Source organism: Notolepis coatsorum (assembly GCF_963971535.1).
Source record: "Notolepis coatsorum genome assembly, chromosome: 13".
Lineage (NCBI taxonomy): Eukaryota > Metazoa > Chordata > Actinopteri > Aulopiformes > Paralepididae > Notolepis > Notolepis coatsorum.
The window spans coordinates 27,264,128-27,283,449 of NC_140177.1; the positions used below are offsets into that span (position 1 = coordinate 27,264,128).

Here is a 19,322-nt window from a genome sequence, read left to right on the forward strand (position 1 = left end):
AATGCATTGTTATCTGCATTATCCAGGGTTAACCGTCGACTCTACTCTGTGTGTGGGTGGTATTGTAACATGGCGCACGAAGGCTGCAGAGATGCAGGACAGTATGAGGAGCACTTGCCGACAGTAGCCCCTTTGGCACTCTACCTCGTTATTCCGTCATGCCGTTCTGTGTGAAAGGTACGAACGCGGAATGGGGGGGGGAGATTTCATGCGTCATTATGCCATCTTCAGGTATGGACAAATTGCCGGGGCTGGTTCACGCCCAGCGTCTGTGTGAATGGTGCTGCCTGTCATTGTGGGACAGGGGTGTGGTGTTTTGATTATGTGGTTCATTCTGTGGGGGTTAGCTTGTAGGTTATTAGCCACAACTATTTTCACAAGTGGAGCACTGCCCCATGCCACTATCCCTTGCCATCGCAGGAATATTGCTTCATCTAGCTATCTAGTTGTCGCATGAAAGGTGGGATAGAACAAAGGCTGGCCACATGATATAATAATAACAATAATAATAATAATAATAATAATAATAATAATAATAATAATAATAATAATAATAATAATAATAATAATAATAATAATAATAATAATAATCATAATCATAATCATAATAATAATAATAATAATAATAATAATAATAATAATAATAATAATAATAATAGGCTACATGTTGTATGTCTAATTAAAAGAATATGCAATGTGAGAAGTCTCTGGCTACACCAGTTCAAAACAGGAACACTGCATCATCTACTTTGGAATAAAACCATTTTTGGAACATGGAAATATAGGCTACATGACATAACATTTAATGAGGGCAGGGGTAATGGACTAGAAGATATTCTAAATCCTAACCGACATTGAAACGGTGGTGGACCCCACACATAATGTAGTGTTTCAAAAATGTTCTTTCATTCGTTAGAACGCATTAGACGATTTTGTGAAAACGGAGCACCATGCACTTTACACTCAGGACTCTGAGTCTGAGCGACCAGCAAGGTCTCCCCTACATTTTCAAAAGCCTAGAGAAAGCTTGTCTTAAACCCTTAAATCAATCAGCGCCAGAGGGCGCTGTGTACTGTGTTGGTTAAAAGGCCAACGCTTTAAAGTATAGGAATATGTGGCGGTGTTTGCAGGGCTAAAACTATATTATATATTATAGCTATGGATATAATACTATTGCCTATTTGACATCGAGTATCTATCGTTCAATATGTGGAAAAGAAATAATTTTTTCATCCATACATTCCCGTTTTATACCGTGGTGAATATAAGTATAGTTTTAGAGCGGTCTAGGGTAATTCCCAAAAGGCTGCGTCATAGCCATATGCGTGTATTCTACTAAAAGCGTTGTCGTTTCTTGCCTGGACTAGCTACTATTCTCAAATCAAATCTAGATTACAGGTATTATGTTTCATCATGAATGCATGAAGGGGGGGGGGGGGTCGTTTTTTTATGCTTTGATCATCACCAACGGAATACGTTACACAGTACATTACACACATACGCTCCGATCGCAATGAAGGAATTCTTGGATCAACGCAAGATTGATAGCATATAGCCCTTACCTTGACTAGGATGTACCCCAAAAAGAATATTCCAATTATCTGATCGCCATTCCAAGTATTGATATCGATCGTGTCGCCAACATAATCCACCAAAGAACATGAATCGGGAGTGTTTCATTCTTATAAATCCATGCGTTAAAACCACTCGTCATGCCCGACAAGGAAAAGTCCGCCTGGACCTATATAATGAACGCACACCCCAATACACAGAGTTTCAAAGGATGTGCAATACCGGCCGCAACCTACCAGGTGGCGTATTGGACTTTTGCTATCTCAGACCCATTCCTAATGATAACACCAGGGCCCTGTTCCTCGTACCTGGCTAACTGAGTTAGCCGGATAATTTTCAGGATAACTTGACTTAAGCCTGACCTGTCGGTTCCCCGACGTGCGATTGTCTAAATCACTATGGCAACAGATCAGAATGTTTGAACCTGCTCCAGCGCAGGGTTAAGTTCAGTTAGCTGGATAACCTGCATGGCCACGCCCTCGCAAAGAAATGCCAGCTCCCTTCCTGAAATAATCCTCAGTCTAGATCCCATTATACCATTCTGAATTATGTTTTTGTGCTTCGTTCTTCTAGAGGGGGCTTTTGAAATGTAAAATAATAGACCTAAAATGCTGATAATAAATCATATTCAGCCTATGGATTTACTTTGTCCTAACTAATGCACGTCATAGCTATACGGCGCTCGCGAGTCACGATATACACACTATGTGGTTATTTTAATAACGCGGAGCATTGTAAATGTGAATCCTGCAGGGATATTTTTAATGAATGAAACCTATCGGGCGTTTGGCTCTGATTCGTTTCATATTCTCCGCGGTTTATGTATTTGCTTAATGGAGCGCCTGAATTGTGTTTCATTCAAGCATAAATTGAAGCGTCTTTATGCGTGGATTGTGATGTGAATTACGACGAATCTGAATATGTGGATTGTTGAATTGTATCACTGTCACTCACACGTTATTGTGATATTGTAACTGGGATTCAAATGTTGGATGATGGATGATCTCCGAAACAGATTAAAACCTGATTAATAGTGAAACTGTATAGCCTCCAACTCCCTCGCTGACACATTATTTCGGGGGTCGCGCCTTGAAAACTTTGGGAACCATGTATTTATATAGTACATGATACCTAAGCACATACAGTACAGAGATCCTCATAAGTATCTATTAATTCGTATCAATTAGATACTCTTTGGGCTTGTTTTTATCTACTTATTCTGAAAGAGTTGAACTAATTATTTTCGCTAGCAAGATCTCATTCAATTATTCATTCCATTAAGCCTACTGCCAGCAGGCACATTTAAAGAAATATAATCTGATTGATTGGGGTAATGAGGGACTTAAAATGTGTCTATAGATTATGCATTTACCTTGTCGGTGAGGCTATTGAGCCGTACTGTATATTGTACCCATTCTGTAATCTGTTAATAAAGTTTTCAATCAATCAATCAATCAATCAATCAATCAATGCCGTTAGAAAATCAGGATTTCTGCTATCGACACCTGCTGTCTTTTCAGGTGAGGTGGCTGCGCGCAATTATCCTTGAGTATCAAGTCTGGTTCGAATGAACGAGACTGAATAAGCCTTCGAGGAACAGGGAAAGCCTGGATTCAAACATTGGGTTAATTGAATCTGGATAATGGGACTTTTGATCGACTTAGTTGATAATTAATGTGAAATATTGAATAAAAGCTAAAAGCCAAACCCGACTTTTCTCGGGTTTGGCGCTCAAGCGTTGGCGAGTTAACCCGACTTTATTCGGGTCTGGCGTACATTGAGTTAAGCCTGAGTAGTCCGGTACTGGACCGACAATAATATCACACCATAAATAGATCAATACAGTCCATATTAATTAATGTAGCATTTTCCCCCTGAATGTAGCCAAGAGTAAAGACCCTAACCCTGAAATGAAAACAGCAGTCAAAGTGTATATTTTCAGCACTACGTTTGTTTACCAATGATTTTAAATGTCAGATTGAACTCGGCCATTGGAAAGAGGGGATTTGGCCCAATCCATAGATGTGTGACTTGGCCATAATAAGGTAATTTATAGGCGTGATATTCATTATAAAAAAGTAACTGTACTTACAGTAGATTTCATTTGCGGTTTTTGCTGCACGCCTGGTGATACCAAATCCAGATTGAACTCTGCCATTGGAAAGGGGAGATTTGGCCCGATCTATAGATGTGTGACTTGGCCACAATAAGGTAATTTATAGGCCTGATATTCTATATTCCATATTCATATTTCAAATTGCATGTGTCCGGATGGCAAAATTCAGTACTGTATCTACAAAAAACCATGTAAATCATCTGCCCTTTTTTTTATTTGCTTAGATTTTTTTGTACACTTGATCTTTATCTCTCTCCCAACCACCCACCCACCCACCCCCTCCTAATGTACAGTCCCCTCCCCATCATATGTATCAAGTCAAGTCAAGTCAAGAGTTTTAATTGTCACGGCATACAGGTATACAATGAAATGCGGGTGGTCTTGCCATCATATGTATATACTCTGTCAGGATCTAGGGGTAACAGTACTATATATTTGAATACCGTTTATGTCACAAATGTATCAGTACTAAATACCTATATGTCCCTATGCCATAAATGTCATGTATGTTGTGTATGTCATAAATGTCTATATGAATTGAAAATGGGGGACCCTGATGGAAACAAGACAAACGTCTTTCTCAGGTCTGCATCCCCTTAACAATTGTGTGTATTGAGCCGTACTGTATTGTACCCATTCTGCAATCTGTTAAATAAAGTTTTCATTCATTCATTCATTCATTCATCTCAAGAAAGTGCTGAATTTTTCACGTCTGGTCAATGTTAGCATGGTGCATATTCACTGTCAAAGATTAAAAGAATATATTTCTGACACTGGGAATACATTCCCTGAGATCCATAGATGTCCCTAGTCATAAAGAAGGTGAAGCAGCACCTCTACCACCTGAGACAGTTAAGGAAGTTCAGAGTATCGGGGAAGATACTCCAGTCCTTCTACTCTGGAGCTGTAGAGAGCATCTTGACTGGAAACATCACTGCCTGGTATGGAAACAGCAAGGCACAGGACAAGAAGGCCCTACAGAGAGCGGTGCGCTCAGCTGAGCGTACTACGGGTATTGCACTACCACCCCTGCAGGTCTTATATAACAAGAGGTGCAAATCCAGAGCCTGCAGAATAATGAAAGACCCTCACCACCCCAACAACAGCCTGTTCAAGCTGCTGCGGTCAGGCAAACGCCTGCGAACACCAGCAACTAGGACAGAGAGACTCCGGCTCAGCTTCTTCCCCCAGGCCATCAGAGTCTTGAACACTGAACTCTCCACACACAAGCACACATATAACACACACACTGTGTATACGCTCACACACTAACAGTCCCTTTAGCATGAACACACACACACACTGCACACGCTCACACTCAACGGTCACTTTACACAATGAAAAGGTCACTTTAAAAATAAATAAAAAAATAAGAGAACAGGAGTGGTTCTTGTATAGTAAATAGATGGATATAGCAAGTTAGCATAAGGACACATAGTATAAATGTAGATTGTATAGTATAGCATTGTATAGTAGTGTACATAAGACCCAGTGCCTCATCCGTAGCTAACATTGTATTGCACTATCGCAGGACCTTAGCATGTCTTACCATGCTTTTTGTAAACTTTATGTACATTATACCTGTTATGTCTTGTTCTTATTACTTGTATTATTGCACAAATGTCTTATTCTCATTCCTATTCTTATTACTTGTATTATTGCACAATCGCTGCTGGCATGACCCCCCGCATTTCACTGTATGCTTGTATGCCGTGACAAATAAAACTCTTGACTTGACTTGACTATATATAAGAACATGCAAATGGACCTTGTAGAAGTGGAGCAATCGTCCATTTACTTATGTATGTATATTTAGGCAAATTATCTGAAAATAAGGGCTTAAGAGGTTAAGCTTGTCTTAACTCAAATTGATTACATTTTTCATTGTGTGTGCGTGCCTGCCTTTGGAGATTTTAGAACCACAACGAGATGACTCCGGAACGCAGCATTCTGTCTGATATTGTGCCGTCTTTGCTCAGTTCAGTGTGTGCAACCCAAAGCCGGCAAAATGTAGGTTTTCCATTGCTGAATTATTGGTAATGTCACTTGGTGATGATCAACCCTTTTAAATCAAGATTAATCAAGCCAAGAATGTACAGTACTGCCTAGATGTTCTACTCTTGTGTGTGTGGGGTATAGCAATAGCCAGGCAGGGAAGGAAATAATGAATACAAGAATGAGGTGTGTGCTTAAGCATTACATCACGAGCAGGAGTGTGTTATAGGAATTAGATCATGCCTAGGGGTGGTTGTTAGGCCCGACTTGCAGCGGAGGGTCGTTAGACCCCCCTAGGCATGATCTAATTCCTATAACAAACGACTACAAGTGGTGTAATGTCTTTTATACAATGGCCGAATTCACCCAACCTTATTGCTATAGAATAAGCACACAGTAATTGAAGCATAATGGAGATTTATTCACAAAACCATCCACAGATAAAGTAGATCCAATAGTAGATCCACTAGTAGACACCAGAGGGAGCTCCACAAACCATGTTAAACCCAGATAGACAGTACTGCTACATCTATACATTTATGACATTTCCCCAAGGGGATCAATAAAGGAATATCTTATCTTATCTTATCTTATCTTACATCTGGTATGTCATAAATGTATAGATGTAGCAGTACTGTCTATCTGTATGGCATGTATGTCATATATGTTATGATGCATTGAAAATGGGGGACCCTGATGTAAACAAGACGAAAGTCTTTCTCTGGTCTGCATCCCCTTAACAATTGTGTGTAATGAGCTGTACTGTATTGTACCCATTCTGCAATCTGGTAATACAATTTTCAATCAATCAATCAATCAATCAAATAACAACCGGTAACTTCACTGTGCTTCTTAAACTAGATGTAGCAGCAGTACTGTCTATCTGTATGTCATGTATGTCATATGTTATGATGCATTGAAAATGGGGGACCCTGATGTAAACAAGATGAAAGTCTTTCTCTGGTCTGCATCCCCTTAACAATTGTGTGTATTGAGCTGTACTGTATTGTACCCATTCTGCAATCTGGTAATACAATTTTCAATCAATCAATCAATCAATCAAATAACAACCGGTAACTTCACTGTGCTTCTTAAACAAGATGTAGCAGTACTGTCTATCTGTATGTCATGTATATGTCATATATGTTATGATGCATTGAAAATGGGGGACCCTGATGTAAACAAGACTAAAGTCTTTCTCTGGTCTGCATCCCCTTAACAATTGTGTGTATTGAGCCGTACTGTATTGTACCCATTCTGCAATCTAGTAATAACATTTTCAATCAATCAATCAATCAAATCTAAAAACGGCTGCTTTTTTTTTTATTTTTTTATCTCCACGATTTTTCTTTTGTTTCACAATGAGTCATGACAAATTAATTACATAATCCATGTGTATGTAACGAACTAACATATTCCAGTTGAGTGTATCTTTTTTGGAGGATTTGTTCAAAAGCTATTCATACTTCCATTTTTCTATCTATGGCGGATTGATTCAGATAGAAAAAATTAAGTAATTCGGTTGTGGGAGGGATCTGGGGTCACGTGGAGTGTGTTATACTAAATAACAACCGGCAACTTCACTGTTTCAGCCAATCAGAATCAAGAAATGTGCATGCCATTGTATAATACCTGTTCAATACAAGAGAAGAATGCTGGAAAAAGAATTATTAATATTAGATTTAGACTGGTTTCTTTGCAAAAAGGATTTTTAACAAACATGTTCCACAGATTCAAGGAGGTCATATAAAATAGTTGAAAATGTACTTCATATAGGCCTACATACATTAATAATAATAATACTAACCATCGTCTTTTACTATTATGCACTAGTAATCTACCTTATCTATACTACAGTTGCTAATGTATTATACTATGCACTCTAGACTATAGCAATAGCACTCAAGTTCGACACTGTTTGATGAACAATCTTACTTACCCATAGCTGCCAGAGTTGTACCCTTCCTGCTGACTTGTTAATAATAATAATAATAATAATAATAATAATAATAATAATAATAATAATAATAATAATAATAATAATAATAATAATAATAATAATAATAATAATAATAAATAATAATAATAATAATAATAATAATAATTCATTACATTTATATAGCGCTTATCTCAGACTCAAAGTTGTTGTACAGAACTTGTGAATGGCTTTGGATAAAAGCGTGAAATGTAAATGTAAATGATAACCTTGTGTCCAATGAGCTGTGACGTTTCGCCATAGCAAGACACATCATGAGGAAAAGGACATTATGATGACATTAATCCAAGTGTGATAATATTCTTGAATTAACCAACCATAGATTTTTTAGAGCATCCTACATTACTTGGTTGGCACCAGTCCAGTGACATCCATTAAACCATTAAACTGAATACTCTTACAATTCCTGATGAATTGAAAATGGGGGACCCTGATGTAAACAAGACGAAAGTCTTTCTCTGGTCTGCATCCCCTTAACAATTGTGTGTATTGTTAATAACGTTTTCAATCAATCAATCAATCAATCAATAATCAACCCATTGCAGGTATAGTCTGAGCGCCACACCTATATGCCCCACTACAGTCCTCGAACGCAAGGGGCTTTATGACCACGCAGGAGCAAAGAACAGCCAACATCTGTCGCCTCGGTCTCCACTGTATGTGAATTGCGCTTGGGTTCTAGTTCTGAGACACGGGCGGCAATCTGACACAGTGCAAGGAGCCGCGCTTTCAGCCCGTTGTCGACCGCGCGGAGCTGATCCGGGATCCGGGATGCGAGCAGATGATGCTCACCACGAGAAAAAGTGGATCCACACGTGCCGACCCGCAGAGATAAGAGACCGCGTCCCGCAAAATGAAGACACCTATGGTAAACGCGTTTAACATTACCTTACTGTAGTAGGCAACTGTTTATATGCTGTTCAAATGAACCATTGTTCTCTCAAGTGCGCTCCAATCGCGATAATGGTGTGTGTGCGCGCGCGTGTGTGTGTAGCCTACAGTCGGATCAAAAGATTAAGATTCGGAACAATAGATATCCAGCTGTGAACTCCCATCGTCAGCAGATATTGAAATATTATAGCGATAAAACAATTAAATGCAATTAAATGTTAGTGGTTCAATCAATCAACTATGTTTCCCTATAGTTCAGAATAAATAATACAAATGTTGAATGTGATTTTATTAAAATTGTTTATGTAAACTGTACGCTATACTGTTACCTATATAGTAAGTAGCTGTGGTCGACGATGTTTAGGCAGAACAATATATATAAATATATATATATTTTCCCCTCCTCATGAAAAACAAACCTAACGTTATTTGCGGCTGTTCAACGACACCCATCAAACGTCGCGAGCTGCTTTATCCACCTGTAACTTGTGGAGTAAATTATATGGCAGAGAATCGCCCCAGAACGAGTCTCGCGCACAGTCGGAACATCTATCAACTTTATGCCATAAACAGCTTCTATTCTCGACTCAAGCCTTATTGCACTCTGACCCGTGACCGTGACGTGACAGAGACACCGTAGATTAGGCTCTAGAGTTATCACGCGGCTCATTTGTCATCACCTGTCTCCCCCCCCCCCCTCCTTGTTCCAGCGCCACGGGGTAGCCGTGTTGTTAGTGGTCGTCCTGTGCGCGAGCTTGTTCCTCGTGTACAACGGCAGCTTCAGCAACACTTCCAGAGACGCGAATGACACGCGCGTCCGGCAACCGCGCGACGAGCAGCCGCGGCCCACGAGGACCCACATCAAGGTGCCCAAGCCTCAACCGCCCATCCTCCAGGGATACAGCGGCATCATCGACCACAAGGTAGGCAGCGGATGTGGCACAGAGTGGGCACTGTTTGTGTGTGCCCGCTCGTGGATGCGATGGTGGGTGAGAATAATGCAGTGCAAAGTGACTACTGAGCCTGAGAAAGTGAAGCCTTTTTTCATCTCACTGTCACTCATGTGTACATTATTACTGTTTGTTTCTCATTCATCTCTCTCTCCGCACGCACGCACACATGCACACACACACACACACACACACACACACACACACACACACACACACACACACACACACACAGGGGTGCGTTGTTGATTTCAAAGCTGGTGCACTGTGTTTTGATGACGCCACGTGCACGCACGCTCCCGTGCATCCGTGCATGTGCGTGCTTCTGCTCACAGAGCCGGTTGCTCGGCGTACAACCCCGTCCCATGAGCAATGCACCCCTGCACACAATACACAATACACACACACACACACACACACACACACACACACACACACACACACACACACACACGCGCACACACACACACACACACACACACACACACACACACACACACACACACACACACACACACGCGCGCGCGCGCAAGCGAGCATACACAAGCACACGCACACACACACCTACCATTACCAACCTCTTCTTCTGTGTAGAGAACAGTCATCTGCTCAGCTCCTTAGAGAGAGCCTCTCTGCTGTCATTTATCACAATTTTCACCAGCCCAGTGTTGCGCCGCACACTCAATACCCACCTGTCATTACTAATAATAGCTTAGGGTACAAACGCAATCCCTGGCTGCACTCTTGTGCTCTAATTGATAAACTAGAGAGATGTGAATTACGGGAATGATGGTGGCTGGGCTCACGCCGGAGTATCGTATCGTACGGACGGAGATGTGAAATTTAGGCCCCGTTTAGACGGAAACGCTAGCAGGTGAATCCGCAAAAATATTTTTTCAGATGTGCCTTTCGTTTATACGGAAACGGCGTTTTTACGGGGTGAAACCGCAAAAAAGTGAGACTACCTTCCAGGGTGGAATTCCTAGAAACGGTAAACCTTTGCGCTCTCGTCTAAACTGTCAAACCGCATAAAACGATGACGAAAGGGTCGTCAAGGCTCTCGTCGCGGACTCGCGCCTACTGCTTACATCACAGGCATGCGCCAGTAGCCTAGAAGCGTAAACAAAGCATGTCTGATTCTATCCATGGCGATCACCTGAAGGCTACATTGGCAGTACTTTTAAATACACAAGAATCTGTCCCGCGGCTATCACAACTATTATGACTGGACCCACTGAGTGACTCTGCTTTGGTCCAATCACATTCCCCACCCACACTCTGCGAATCAGAGGCAGAGTAGGGCGGGTCTTCACAGCACGTCATGTGACATATGCGCCAATCGTGTGACAGCGGGGCTCCGTTGTCTCGAGTTGTTACAGCCTCGTCTGCACGGAGAATTCCACCCCAAAACGCTCGTCTAAACGCAAAATTAAAAGTGAAACTGCAAGACGACTTTTGCGGTTTCTGTTCAGACTTCCATCCCAAAACGCTCGTCTAAACGTAGCCTTAGTCAATATTTGTTTAGGAGTGTGCGGACACCACTGCGTAAGCTGTTTGGCACGCGGCCAGGCACGTTGGAAGGGGGGGTGCGGGGGGTGCTGCAGCACCCCCCCCTCAGTTATTGCAAAAAAAACATATATATATATATATATATATATATATATATATATTTTTTTTTTTTTTATGGCAGTATTTATATATTTGTATATACTGTAACTGTATAACTGTAACACTGTATATTATAAGTTTATCCTGCTCAAAGCACTTCACCATTTTAATATTGTGTGTATTGTGTGTATTGTCTGATCCCGAGTTGAAGAATTGGCTCCAAAAGAGAGACAACTGGATGTCCAACAACATCCAAAACGAAATCTTACAGCTGTTTGCCCATGATATTCAGCGACAAATTAGAGGCAAAGCATCCAAAAGCCCATTCTTTGGCTTGAGCGCTGACGGAACCACTGATGTCACTCACTGGAAAAGAACAATTCTCGTGTATACAGTTCGCCGATGACAACTTGGAAGGTCAGAACTTCTTTTGGGGTTTTTACAATGCCCGGCCCAGACACAACAGCCGAGATGCTGTTTTTGTGTATAAAATACTTTTACGCCTCGACCTGCCCATGGAGAGGCTGATAGGATACTGTTTTGATGGGGCCAGCAACATGTCTGGGGGGTACAGGCAGGGGTTCCCAAACTTTTCAGGCTGCGACCCAAAAAAAACGGTGTCAGAGAGCCACGACCCCCACTATTATAGGAGGTAAAAAAAATAAAAAAAATTAAACGGAAATGTATGGTTGAAACATGCAAACGTTCAAACGCACACACACTAATAAGCATTGGAGGCTTTTAACCAGGGCCGGACTGGGGAAATCATTCAGGCCAGGAAATATAGCCCCAGTCAGGCCACTTTTTAAGCAGGGGGTCTGGGGTCCCCCACCAGGATTTTTTTTGTTACAAAGACTTCATTTCCTGCATTCTGGTGCAGGAATTCTTTTTATTTGTACCCTTTAAATGCCAGTGTTTGTGATGGCATCACAAATTATTGTTAAAAAACAGGCTAGCATATGTATGATTAGCAACAACACAGATTTTTATGGATTTTCAGTTTTTTGTAATTGATGCAAAGTACATTTTTCTGGGGGGGATTATTACAGGTTAGCTAGTGATCTCCTGGTTGTTCCCCACCTAGGTTATCTAACTATTGCGCTGGTGCAACTAGAAACACTGGCCTGGCCTGATTCTAAGTTCAGTGGCCTGACCGCAAAAAAAAAATAAAAAAAAATGTTATATCATCTGGCGACCCCCCAGCACCCCCTACCGATTTAAAGTTCCAACGTGGCTGCACGCGGCCCCCGAGAGTGAATGAGAATTAGCGCGTGGTTCACACGCGCTAGTTCTCGCCGAGTCGCACACAAACAAATGAGTCGCTCATATTTTAGAGTCGTTGACAAGAAAGGCAGAAGCCGTTTCTCTTGCTTCCGCCCCCATGAAATGTCGATATCCAGTGACCGTGGACATTTTGATTTGGTGAGCATTCCTCGATAATGTGCTGGTAAGCCCGGCTACGTATAGGAATTGATCTCACCCCACTGACGTGAGCGGTGGAGCGTCACGAGTAAAACCTCCCCATTTATTCAGCGCTGCTTTTTCTCCTGGCAATAATAAATGTATTGACATTTTCGGAGACGAGGGACATCAATTAGAGGCCACGGCTCCGCTGAACATTCCTTAAGCTTCTTCGAATCCCCCATTATACATACGGACGATCACAGGAGCATTCCTCCACTGCATTCTGCACTCAATACATCATTGTACACATCGGCGGAATGCTAGTAATTGAGTACAAAATGGAAAAGGGGCCTTTAAATGGAGAGAACATTCTGTTTCCCAAGGCAGCGGTGAGCTTCTCAGGGTCTGCTTTGAGAATTTGTGTACGGGGGAAAAAATACTTTAATTTGTCTCATGCATGTTTGACTTTTTTTCTTCTCTCGTATCGACGTCTCCAAAACATCATTTGGCTGCTATTAGTCCATCCCTTGGCTCTGTCAGGCTTGTCGCGCGGCAGTAGTGACAAACTAATCTGACTGACAAGGATAAGATGGTGGAAAGAGAAACACCAGGGGGAAAAAGGTAGGTAAACTTTGGAAGAGGAAGGACAGAACTAATTAAATAAGACGGGAGAGACACACAAAGACGGGAGATAGAGAGAGAGAAAGAGAGAGAGAGAGAGAGAGAGAGAGAGAGAGAGAGAGAGAGAGAGAGAGAGAGAGAGAGAGAGGGAAATCCCAAAGCGTTGCCTTCCCTTCCAGACAATATCCTCTGTTTGATTTTCCCAGCGTGAGGAGGACTGGAAGTCACTCTCTCTCTCTCTCTCTCTGGAGACCAGAGTGGGAAAGACAGCGCGGCCACTCCTCTCCGATTGCTTTTCAGACACGCACGCCATGCAGATACGATAGGCAGCTGACATAACAGTGGAGGGCAAGTGCAACGAGGAATAATGGAGGCTACGTCGGTGCCCTGGTTGCTAACGCGCCAGAAAGAGAACAATTTGTGTTGCATCTCGCTGTGTCGCCACTAGACGCTTTGTTCTCGTTTCGCAGTGGGATTGCAAGCCCTGTTGTCCCCCGGAAACAAGTGAATCTGTCCATGACTGTGCTGTAGCTCCATGGCTCAAACAAAAAATGTCCATGACCGATTTCTCTGGGGATCGTAATCATAAACGGACAAAATATAGTTTTTTTAGGGATGCACTGATACTGCCACTGGTATGGGACACGATTACGTCGATAAGGGGCTAAGATAGGGTTTTGATATACATTTACATTTAGTCATTTAGCTGACGCTTTTATCCAAAGCGACTTACAAGTTCTGTACGACAAGCCATCAGGAAGGGCACAACTCTATCAGCTGAGCAACAATGTTCATCAAAGTGTTGAGTGCTACAGTGTAGGTTAGTTTATTAGGACAAGTGCATGACAGTACGGTTAGTTAGGGTTAGATTTTTTTTTTTTTTTTTTTTTTTTTTTTAATTCAGATAATGGTTGAAGAAGTGCGTCTTTAGTCGACGGCGAAAGATTGGACGTGATTCGGCTGTCCTAACTGGGGTGGGTAGTTCATTCCACCATTGTGGGGCAAGGACTGAGAATAGGCGACTTCTCTTTGATGACCCTCCCGGAGCTTGGATAGGAGTAGGTCTGAGGCGGCCAGAAGATGCAGAGCGTAGGGGTCTTGAGGGTGTGTAGTTAGAGACCATTGACCGGAGGTAGGCGGGAGCGGTTCCCTTTGCCGCACGGTATGCTAGGTCGAGGGCCTTGAAGCGGATTCGTGCAGCAATGGGGAGCCAGTGCAGGTCCCTAAGAAGTGGGGTGACATGGGCCGACTTCGGTAGGTTTGAGATCAGGCGGGCCGCTGCGTTCTGAATGAGTTGAAGAGGCTTAGTGGCAGTGGCCGGGAGGCCAGCGAGCAGTGCATTGCAGTAGTCGAGGCGGGAGATGACTGTTGATTGGACGAGGAGTTGGGTGGCTTCTTTTGTCAGGAAGGGGCGTATCCTTCTGACGTTGCTCAGGAGGAATCGGCAGGTTCTGGTCGTCGCTGCGATGTGAGCAGAGAAGTTCAACTGGTCGTCGAGGACAACACCAAGGTTCTTGGCGGTCGGGGACGCAGTCACAGCTGCATTCTCGACTGTGATTGAAAGGTCGGTTAGGGGGGAGGATTTGGCCGGCAGGTGGAGCAATTCTGTTTTGCTTAGGTTCAGTTTGAGGTGGTTGGACGTCATCCAGGCTGAGATGTCGGACAGACAGGCCGAGATCCGCACAGAGACGTGGATATCTGAGGGAGGGAAGGAGAGGAAGAGTTGAGTATCGTCGGCATAACAATGGTAGGAGAAGCCATGAGACGTGATAATGTTACCCAGTGATTTAGTGTAGAGGGAGAAGAGAAGGGGTCCTAAAACCGAGCCCTGGGGGACACCCGTCCGCAGGGGGCGGGTGGCCGACAGGGTCCCTCTCCATGACACTTGGTAGGAGCGGTCATTGAGGTATGATGACAGCCATGTCAGCGCAGAGCCAGCCACTCCCATTCCTGCGAGGGCCGCAAGGAGGATCTGGTGGTTGACTGTGTCGAAGGCTGCAGATAGATCTAGGAGAATCAGGACAGAGGAGAGGCCTTTCGCTTTTGCTAAGTGCCTCTGTGACCGCAATGAGGGCTGTCTCTGTGGAGTGACCAGTCCTGAAGCCTGACTGATTAGGGTCTAGGAGGTCATTCTGTAAGAGATAAGTAGTAAGTTGGTTGGATACAGCACGTTCAAGTGTTTTAGAAAGGAAGGAGAGAAGAGAGACAGGACGGTAGTTGCCTATGACAGTAGGGTTCAGGGTTGGTTTTTTTATGAGCGGCGTGACTCTGGCTTGTTTTAGGGAGGTGGGGACCACCCCCGAGTTGAGTGAGGAGTTGATGGTTGCAGTTAGGAATGGGAGGATGTCTGGTGCTATGGTCTGGAGGAGTGGGGAGGGTAGCTGGTCCAGCTGGCAAGTAGTCGGACGGTTTGACGTTACCAGTGTCAGGGTCTCTGCTTCTGTAATGGGAGAGAAAGATGACAGAGTGAAGGATGAGGTTCTCGATTCAGCATTTGGAATGGGTGGGGGTTGGGAGAAGGAGCTGCGGATGTTCTCCACTTTTTCCTCAAAGAAGATCGCAAAGTCTTCAGCAGAGAAAGATGAGGGAGGGGGGGGTGGGGGGGGAGTGAGGAGGGAGGACATGGTAGCATGCAGTTTGCGAAGATTCTTGGCAGAGGCCTCGATCCTATGGTGGAAGAAAGAAGCTTTGGCATTAGTGATGGTTTTGGAGAATGTTAACAAGAGGTTGTGATATGTGTCGATGTCAGCAGTGAGGCGTGACTTTCTATACTTCCTTTCAGCTGCTCTCAGGACCTGTCTTTGTTCTCTCACTGGAGGCAGTGGGAGTCAGGTCAAACGATTGTAGGAGGGAGACTACTATGACTGACTGAGATGAGTCAGGCAGGTTGAAGTCGCCCAGTAGAAGGAGAGGGGTACCATCTTCCGGTAAGGAGCTAAGAAGCATGTCCAGCTCATCTGTGAAGTGATCGAGCGGACCTGGAGGGCGGTAGAGTGTAACAATGGTGAGATTGAAAGGATTAGAGACAGATACTGCATGATATTCGAGAGAGGAGAGTGACAGTTCTGGGAGTGGTGTTACGTTTGTAGCCCATGAAGGAGATGTCATGAGGGCAGTGCCTCCACCCCGTCTGGAAGGTCGAGGTGTGTGAGTGAAGTTATAGTTTGTAGATAATGCTGCAGGTGTTGATGAGTTATTGGGGGTTATCCAGGTCTCAGTTAGAGCCAGGAGCTGCAGATTTAGACTATGGGCGTAGGCAGTAATGAAGTCAGCTTTCTTGACTGCTGATTGACAATTCCATAAGCCTCCCCGTACTGTGACAGGTGTATTAGTGGCTGTAGGAGGGTAGGAGAGATTAGCCGGGTTACTAGCAAACTGTCGTGGATGGGTAGAGTCAGTTCTGGAGGAGCAGATTGTGGATATAGGTATGAGACACATTGTATTGTCGAGAGTGGCAGGGAGGAAGTAGAGAAATAGCAGTGTGGGAGGGAAATATAGGATTATGGTGTACTTAGCACTGGGTGGATCGGTGGATCCCTCGGCGGTGAACTCCAGGATAACTCCTCCTCTTTGTCCCTCTTCGTTTCTCGACGCTTCGCTGACGCTACACCAGCAAGCAAGCCCAGTACAGAGTGACTTCAACACAGTGTGGACCTCTGCTTTTAAACAGGGCAGGCTCTTAATGGCTCACTCAGCAAATCAGATGCTACTAGTAAACAGGAAACAGTCCCTTAATGGGGGCACTTAACAAAACAAAATGGCCGTTTTAAACACGCCCCTTTAATCAAGTCAGCTGGTTCCTCACTTTTAAGATTCACTAATAAACTTAAAATGGCTTACCCTAGTTTTCAGTATAAAGCAATGTTTCTCAGTGAGAGTGTCCTGTCCTTCCTTAACAGAGCCCAGTACAGAGTGACTTCAACACAGTGTGGACCTCTGCTTTTAAACAGGGCAGGCTCTTAATGGCTCACTCAGCAAATCAGATGCTACTAGTAAACAGGAAACAGTCCCTTAATGGGGGCACTTAACTAAACAAAATGGCCGTTTTAAACACGCCCCTTTAATCAAGTCAGCTGGTTCCTCACTTTTAAGATTCACTAATAAACTTAAAATGGCTTACCCTAGTTTTCAGTATAAAGCAATGTTTCTCAGTGAGAGTGTCCTGTCCTTCCTTAACAGAGCCCAGTACAGAGTGACTTCAACACAGTGTGGACCTCTGCTTTTAAACAGGGCAGGCTCTTAATGGCTCACTCAGCAAATCAGATGCTACTAGTAAACAGGAAACAGTCCCTTAATGGGGGCACTTAACTAAACAAAATGGCCGTTTTAAACACGCCCCTTTAATCAAGTCAGCTGGTTCCTCACTTTTAAGATTCACTAATAAACTTAAAATGGCTTACCCTAGTTTTCAGTATAAAGCAATGTTTCTCAGTGAGAGTGTCCTGTCCTTCCTTAACAGAGCCCAGTACAGAGTGACTTCAACACAGTGTGGACCTCTGCTTTTAAACAGGGCAGGCTCTTAATGGCTCACTCAGCAAATCAGATGCTACTAGTAAACAGGAAACAGTCCCTTAATGGGGGCACTTAACTAAACAAAATGGCCGTTTTAAACACGCCCCTTTAATCAAGTCAGCTGGTTCCTCACTTTTAAGATTCACTAATAAACTTAAAATGGCTTACCCTAGTTTTCAGTATAGAGCAATGTTTCTCAGTGAGAGTGTCCTGTCCTTCCTTAACAGAGCCCAGTACAGAGTGACTTCAACACAGTGTGGACCTCTGCTTTTAAACAGGGCAGGCTCTTAATGGCTCACTCAGCAAATCAGATGCTACTAGTAAACAGGAAACAGTCCCTTAATGGGGGCACTTAACTAAACAAAATGGCCGTTTTAAACACGCCCCTTTAATCAAGTCAGCTGGTTCCTCACTTTTAAGATTCACTAATAAACTTAAAATGGCTTACCCTAGTTTTCAGTATAGAGCAATGTTTCTCAGTGAGAGTGTCCTGTCCTTCCTTAACAGAGCCCAGTACAGAGTGACTTCAACACAGTGTGGACCTCTGCTTTTAAACAGGGCAGGCTCTTAATGGCTCACTCAGCAAATCAGATGCTACTAGTAAACAGGAAACAGTCCCTTAATGGGGGCACTTAACTAAACAAAATGGCCGTTTTAAACACGCCCCTTTAATCAAGTCAGCTGGTTCCTCACTTTTAAGATTCACTAATAAACTTAAAATGGCTTACCCTAGTTTTCAGTATAAAGCAATGTTTCTCAGTGAGAGTGTCCTGTCCTTCCTTAACAGAGCCCAGTACAGAGTGACTTCAACACAGTGTGGACCTCTGCTTTTAAACAGGGCAGGCTCTTAATGGCTCACTCAGCAAATCAGATGCTACTAGTAAACAGGAAACAGTCCCTTAATGGGGGCACTTAACTAAACAAAATGGCCGTTTTAAACACGCCCCTTTAATCAAGTCAGCTGGTTCCTCACTTTTAAGATTCACTAATAAACTTAAAATGGCTTACCCTAGTTTTCAGTATAGAGCAATGTTTCTCAGTGAGAGTGTCCTGTCCTTCCTTAACAGAGCCCAGTACAGAGTGACTTCAACACAGTGTGGACCTCTGCTTTTAAACAGGGCAGGCTCTTAATGGCTCACTCAGCAAATCAGATGCTACTAGTAAACAGGAAACAGTCCCTTAATGGGGGCACTTAACTAAACAAAATGGCCGTTTTAAACACGCCCCTTTAATCAAGTCAGCTGGTTCCTCACTTTTAAGATTCACTAATAAACTTAAAATGGCTTACCCTAGTTTTCAGTATAAAGCAATGTTTCTCAGTGAGAGTGTCCTGTCCTTCCTTAACAGAGCCCAGTACAGAGTGACTTCAACACAGTATATCTTAGAATATATCGAGAACCAGGAGCCATGTCAAACGTGACTTGAATTTCTGCATTTCTGACATAATGAAAGCATGTTAGATGTCTCTAAATGGAGAAGAATGAATTATATTTCAATCATTTTTGCACAATGACCCCAAAAGAAAGGCCTTAACACTTTGAGTGCCAACGACGAGATTTCTCATTAGTTCATGCCAACCGTTCAGTGCCAACGACGAGAGATCGCGTTTTTTTATTTATTCGCGATTTCCATTCATATTTCATCAATCTAGCCTCAC

General features: G+C 43.2%; 1 protein-coding gene across 1 annotated transcript in view; it reads left to right on the plus strand.

The window, feature by feature from the left end:
* The first annotated feature begins 8,423 nt into the window (after window positions 1-8,423).
* The window catches only part of st6galnac5a (ST6 (alpha-N-acetyl-neuraminyl-2,3-beta-galactosyl-1,3)-N-acetylgalactosaminide alpha-2,6-sialyltransferase 5a), a 65,499-nt gene continuing 54,600 nt past the window's right edge, over window positions 8,424-19,322 (plus strand). The window contains exons 1-2 of the mRNA XM_084326879.1: window positions 8,424-8,547; window positions 9,281-9,493. Of these exons, the coding sequence (XP_084183005.1) occupies window positions 8,533-8,547; window positions 9,281-9,493 (228 nt within the window). The 5' untranslated portion in view covers window positions 8,424-8,532. The remainder of the gene's footprint in view (window positions 8,548-9,280; window positions 9,494-19,322) is intronic.